The 6,728-nt window shown below is 30.5% G+C and overlaps 1 protein-coding gene across 7 annotated transcripts in view; it reads left to right on the forward strand.

Annotated features, from left to right (window-relative positions):
• LOC107440144 (dynamin-1) overlaps positions 1–6,728 on the forward strand; it is a 54,934-nt gene that overhangs the window by 40,006 nt on the left and 8,200 nt on the right. For all 7 annotated transcript variants that reach the window (XM_043043350.2, XM_043043353.2, XM_043043357.2 and 4 more), the window contains 2 exons: positions 3,263–3,321; positions 5,054–5,192. In XM_043043350.2, the coding sequence (XP_042899284.1) occupies positions 3,263–3,321; positions 5,054–5,192 (198 nt within the window). The remainder of the gene's footprint in view (positions 1–3,262; positions 3,322–5,053; positions 5,193–6,728) is intronic.

Genomic DNA, 6,728 nt, shown 5'->3' on the forward strand with positions numbered 1-6,728 from the left:
GTGGTTGCCTCATCGTCTCGCCATGGAAAATGTATTTGTATTAATAATGTATGTGAATGCGTCATAATGTAATTTCAGAAGAGAAAACCTAACAATCAATTGATATTCAAAAGAGACGTACCTTGACATAACCTTAAATCCGTCGCATTGTCCGTGGGATTGTTTTCACTCATTTTTTACAATTGTTGTACACTAAATTTGAAAATAAAAAATACTACCCTATTAAATTATATGTGTATCAAAACAAACTAAAAAAATATTTATAGAAAAACAATACTTTTATTATTTGTATGGTAGTGAGTGTCATATATTGTAAATCACCAATAGTTTGCTATAGTTATCAATCCATCAATCAATATAGTTTATTAACTTCTACTTCAATTTATAGATAATATATTGCAACATGTAAACATTTACTTCAACTTTTATCTTTGAATAAGCACTGTAACTTCGATCTTCAGATGATGTAAACAAGATGTATTTTCAATAAACTTAGCTATAATGTTATCTTCTTTAATCATTCTAATTTATGATATCCAACATCATAACAGTGAGAACCAAAACAATATGGAAATGAATGAGGGAAAACTGGATCCTCTCACGTGATTTCCCGGCCAATAAAAATGTAACGGTAAACGTTTAACGCAGCCTTGTTGGAAGTCGCATAAAAAGTATAACTTCAATAATTATTTCCGAATTTCAAAGACAAACAGAAAATTCAAACTACGTAGCTCAACCCTTCCTATTTTCTCCGCTTTTACGCACAGAAAATAAGATTTTTCGCATTTTTTCCCCCGCCCCCCAGATAGAGCTCGTACTTTCGTAATTTGGACGTCACTGCTTTATATCAAGTATCGAGTTTCGTATTCACGCAATTTAAAATCCACTTTTATGATTCGTAATAGTGACTTAAGAATTATACGTCGGAATTCTTACTCACGCGATTTTAAAATGAAACATCGAGATTTGTATTCATTCGATTTTAAAATCAAATATCGAGATTCGTGTTCTTGTGATTTTAAAATCAAATATCGAGATTCGTATTAACGCGACTTAAAAATCTAACATCGAGATTCGTATTTTCACGATTTTGAAATTTAATGTCATGATTTGTATTCGCGTGTTTTAAAAATTACACATTGAGATTCTTATTTACACAATTTAAATAAATTAATTAAATCTCGCATCGATATTTTTATTAAAACGTTGGTAGCATACTGTGGATGAATTTTTCCTAACAACCACTTTTCTGTTACTCAAATTTCAGTATTTTTCAATCATTTAAAAAGTGTTTTTGCGCATAACATTTTGGAGTTTCTATCTTCAGCTTTTTTGATTTTTTACTAAAATCATCCCTGTGTTATAAATCAATATAGAGTTCTCTTAAAATTAAATATTTTTGAAAAAACTCTGCTATTTTTTAAACAAATTTTACCAAAATGAGGTGGCGACAAAATAAGAAACTAAGGAGAATGAATCTAAGAAACTATGAAGAATTAATCAATGCTGGCAGAAAGTTTTTTAACTGAGATTTTGTGTTCGCAGAAAGATTATTTTATTTTTTATTTTATCTAAGTATGGTGTTACGTATGCCTGTTGAATGGTTATTTTGTTTGCATTATTTCAATCGATTTTCACGACCAATTTTTTAATCAATCTTGTAACTCTTGATCTTAAAATTCTGTTAATATTCCAACACCCGTGTATTAATCACCTGTATATTAATCACCTTTCTACTTTTTCCTGTTTCCTCAGGCAATTAAAAGGTGTTTTATTTTCTCGATCACGCTTTCGTCTATCGTGATTTGTTGGATTTCGATATCGTTACTGTAACAGTTAAATTAAAATATTTTATTCGGTGCGTATTAGATAAGTTATTTATGTATTATTATTGAAATAGATGGGTTGCATAGTTGGATGTATCACTGGATATCGTCATGATAATAAATAGGTAAAGATTGAAAAGTTATGATAAAACAAATTAAGGCCGAAATGTATAAAAGGTAATTAAATTAAATTAAGGGATGATTGTTAAGGAAAGTGGTAGTACAATGCTAATGTGGGATAACAATAACCCAATAGGTTCAAAGGGTCACAAAGTGTGAGGTTTTAACAAATTGGATGATTTGGTATCACCAAATTTGGAAAAGGGGCGAAACTAAAATAAATTTAAGATTAAAGATAAAAACGATAAATAACATGCTATATCCAGATACAGACTTAACATTTAAGACAGTAAGATGATGTTTCCAATGTAAAATTTACAAATTCCCTTAACAATAAAAAAAGGTACTCGCCACATACATGAGGAAAAAGGGGTAACAACAATGAGAGCATATTGATTGAAGAAAATCACACCAATTTTTCCATTCAGCTGAACATTTATTTTCGTAAAGCATTTTGTAAGACATTATTATTGTAAAACACCTTATTTCGTTATTTCGTAAAAACAAACAATATGTTCCATTAAATTTTTGTGACACAAGAAATCTTTTTTGAAAAGAAAGAAATGGGTGATAAGAGAATTAAAAAAAAAAGGCGTCATTCATAAAAAAAGGAGAGCTGAAAAAAACTTAACTATTGAAAAGACATTTATAGAAGGAAAGCTTAATTTGAGTGGGTCTTTAATGCTTAAAAAAAAAGATATAATGTGTAGATGTATGATTTATTGAAATTGACTACAATTAAAGATTTAAACTTTTAAAGAAAAATAAGGTTAAGAAAAAGAATATAAAAAACTGTCCCCTCGATACGGACCGAAGTCCGCATCTCAAGGGAAAAAAAAGGAACCAGCAAGAAGGAAGCACAAAAAGAGAATCCTCCTAAAAGTGACTTAAAAAATTCCTTAACTGGTATAGGACCAGAAAAATTACGGCCCATTAAAATTAAAGAGGCGGAGAGTTTGAAATTTAAAGTAAAGAGTTGGTTAGTTAGCCCCCTAAAATTAAAAGAAGAAAAAAAGAAACGCGTAAAACAAACTTGACTTTCCCCACAGGAAGTGCGATGACCGCATTGACCATGAGAATGGTCACCAAGAAAGTTAAAATAAATTGCTAAATTGAAAAAAAGGAATAACGTTTAAAGAAAAATTAAAGGCTTAAGTAAAATTAGAAATTAAATTGTCACATTACATTAAGTGTAAATGTGACAGTTACAAAATAAGCAATACTAGGATTAAGTTAGTAGAATTTCCATATTTAGTTTTGTTTACGTATATTTATTTTAACAATTTGTATTTTGAGTTTTATTCTTATTGTTATAGACGCTAGTTCCTGATGAAACTCGTACACAGATGATCATCGTCAACATGCTGGGTATCAGGTAAGTTTAAAAACACTCAATGTTAAAATGCGATATTTAGATTATGTTTTAAATCAGTGGTTACCAACTGGCGGCCCGCCGGCCATATCCGGCCCTCGAACTAAAATATATTAGTTGTAATTTTTTTGCGGACAATTTTCGTTAAAAATCTATATGGGTTTAAAATANAAAAAAAAAAAAAAAAAAAAAAAAAAAAAAAAAAAAAAAAAAAAAAAAAAAAAAACTAATTTCTTTGTTTTTGTGAAATTTAACATACCAACGGTGCAAAACAAAATTTTTCGCTGGTAAAAATCTACTTCCTATTTTAATTTGTAATTCAATACTTTTGTTTTGCACTACTTGATAAAAATCTGACAGTAATATTTAATATTCCTTCAAACATAAAAGAGTCCTATACAAATTTTTTAAAAAGTTGCGGCCCACCATTTGACTGGTGTTTTTAATTGCGCCCCTCCCTCATGTAAGTTTAAAACCCCTGTTTTAAATCAATACATGGTAAGGTGTTGCCGCTTATTTTACGCAATTTAGTTCATTATCTTAATATACTATTTAAAATTTTGCAGAAATCATACTATTTAAAATTTGTATGAAACATGCTATTAAAAATTTGTATTTTGCGCACTCATTATCTTAAAATAATATTTAAAGTTCGTATTTTGCGCACTGCACGTCATGAACTTAGCATACTATTTAAAATTCATATAAAGTACTCTATTTAAAATTCATATTTTGTTCTCTGTACTTCTTTATCTTAGCATACTGGGTGGTAAGGCACTGGCCCCATGTCCAAGAGTTCGTGGGTTCGATCCCCGTCGGTCGAAGACTCCCCGTGTAGTAAATGGTGACTGATGCACGTTAAATCTGTTGCGTCGCAAAGTCCTCCAAGTTCCCATAACGAATCAATGCGTCTGGGGGTACTGATCCAGAAGTTCCCTGGGATCTGGGTTAGTTCAAAATTACAAGGCTGCGGAGTTGAACATTAGTAGTCTTACGACTACTGATATAAATCAGGATATAATATAAATCAGGGGTCTGTCATTTTGTGAAAGGTCCAGTTTTCGTGAAATTGTGAAAAAATTACTCACATTCTTTCAACCAGGGTCCGCTTTTATGAATTTGTGCAAATAGGGTCCGGTTTTTTCAAAAAACTTTTTCAATGAGTTTTTAAAATTGTAAATAGACACAAGATTATGCTCGGCACTGTAAAATAATAATTAAAAAAATAAATTTTCAGAAATAAACAGCAATTGCTGCCGCTAAATTAGAGATGCAACATACAAATATTTGGTATTTAGCCTATACTGCTGAACGCAGAATATTCATTTCGGACGAATAATGGAAGAATCGTCTGCCGAAGACAAAACTTAATTCGTTTACATCCATCTTTCTTGTTTTCTGCCCTGGGAAGGGTTTATTCGATTAACAAAACAATAATGAAGATAAACAAATTTGTGAAGGGTCCGATTAAAAGATAAATTATTCTTTGAAGGGTCCGTTTTATGAAAAGATATTTTGTGAAGACGGACCCAAATTTCTTCTTAACAGACCCCTGTAAATATCTTAAGATTGGTATAAAAGTCGAATTTCGATTTAATTCTGTGTTATTTTGAAACAGATATTAAGCAAATCCGAATGGTATTTTTTTAATTTATACTCCCCATTTTCTTAACATATTACACATTTAAAAATTAGTATAAAAGTTGTTATCTGATTTTATTGTGTGTTATTTCAGAACGGCCATTGCTATACCTACTCTAGCTTTGGATGCATTGAACAGGATTTTGTTGCAACAGTACAAAGGTCCCATGGAGGAATCTGTTATTTGTATTAGAGAAGTACTAAAGGCAGCTATTGCAGATGCCTCTAAGTTTGTAAGTGTACTGTTAAAGTGTTAAGTATAGTGTCCAAGAGTAATGTGTTAAGTGTACTGTTACAAGTATTATGGAGAGGATCAAAGCAATTTCGATACAATCAGCTTCGCAATTTAAAGAAATATTTCCTATTAGCCCTGATTTGACTGAAGAAATAAATATATATACCGAAAAAGTACAAATGTGCCTTCAATTTAAAATAACTGTTTATGGTGTCATAAATAGTATACCGGTTTTGATTTAACAGAATACAGAAAAACTAGCTTTAATGTACTATTCAACAAAATAGAATTTATAGTTTGACGCACGTAAATAAGTTTTTATTTGAAAAACGTGTCATAAACACGAATTATTCAGTAATGACCCTCCTATTGTCAGGCTCTTCTTTTTTTCTTTTTTTTTAAATTTTTTTTTTTTTATTTAAAGTTAAAAAGCACTGAACTTTAGGGGTCCTAAATTTATTTTTAATCATGAAAAATATATTATCAAAAACTAGCGATTGAAATAAAGATATTAAAAACAATTTATTTACCTGAAAAAACGCAAATGAGTGCTAAATAATTTCTTCAAACTAGTGGGCTGCTCGCTGATGCTCGCCAACACCCGAAAATTGCTACGCAATCTTATATGGTTCTTACCAAGCTCGCTTCTCTCGCTACTAACTTAGGTACATTGCAAATGCACAAAATTCTAAGAATTCAAAACAATCATTCAAATCCATTTAACAACCTTTTTTTTTTTAAAGAAAAATTAATCTTTTTAGAAAATATCTTTGTAGAAGAAATAATCTTTTTAGTAAATTCTAAGTCATTAAAATAAATTTGAATTCAAATAAATGACATGTAATTCGTTAAACCTATTAGAAATGTGCTATAGTATAAAATCTTAAGATAAAATTTCTAAAACTGATATCTCTTTAAAAAGGTTAAAATTTTGGCTATAATTAAGTCTATTAAAATGACAGCACGTCGTCTACGCATTATTTCACCACTACGTCTTTCATAGATGTCATCAATGCTCTCTTCTAAACTTCGAGCACGCTTCTTTTGATTATACTACTTCAAAAGCGTAACAGCACGACTGAGACTCATTTTTCAATGAATAACTAATAACAAGGGTAGACTATATTTGAGGGAGCCTTTTGATTCTCGCCAAATTGTGATCGCGATTGATCGCCAAGCTGGGCGATGTTGAAACCCAATCGTGATTCTGAGTGGTTTAGATTTTAGCGTTATTTTTAAATGTTCAACGGTATATGTAATTTCAGAGGTCCGTTAGTTCTACTTTGGATACCGGCTGGTAACGTTGCTTTTGAATCTGGTCAATAAGATCGAAGGTATGTGGGCAGTCATGAAAATGGATTTAAGAAAAAAATGTCACCGCTAGTTCGGTATTACAGACGCCATTATCAATTCGTATTTCGTCTAATTTATGTGGCGGTGGAGGTACACAGATTCTATTCATGATAAAATTAGACAGTATCTAACTGTTATTAGATAATTCTGTGCACCTAAATCTGAGAGTAAATATATATTT

This window comes from Parasteatoda tepidariorum, chromosome 10 (genome assembly GCF_043381705.1).
Source record: "Parasteatoda tepidariorum isolate YZ-2023 chromosome 10, CAS_Ptep_4.0, whole genome shotgun sequence".
NCBI lineage: Eukaryota > Metazoa > Arthropoda > Arachnida > Araneae > Theridiidae > Parasteatoda > Parasteatoda tepidariorum.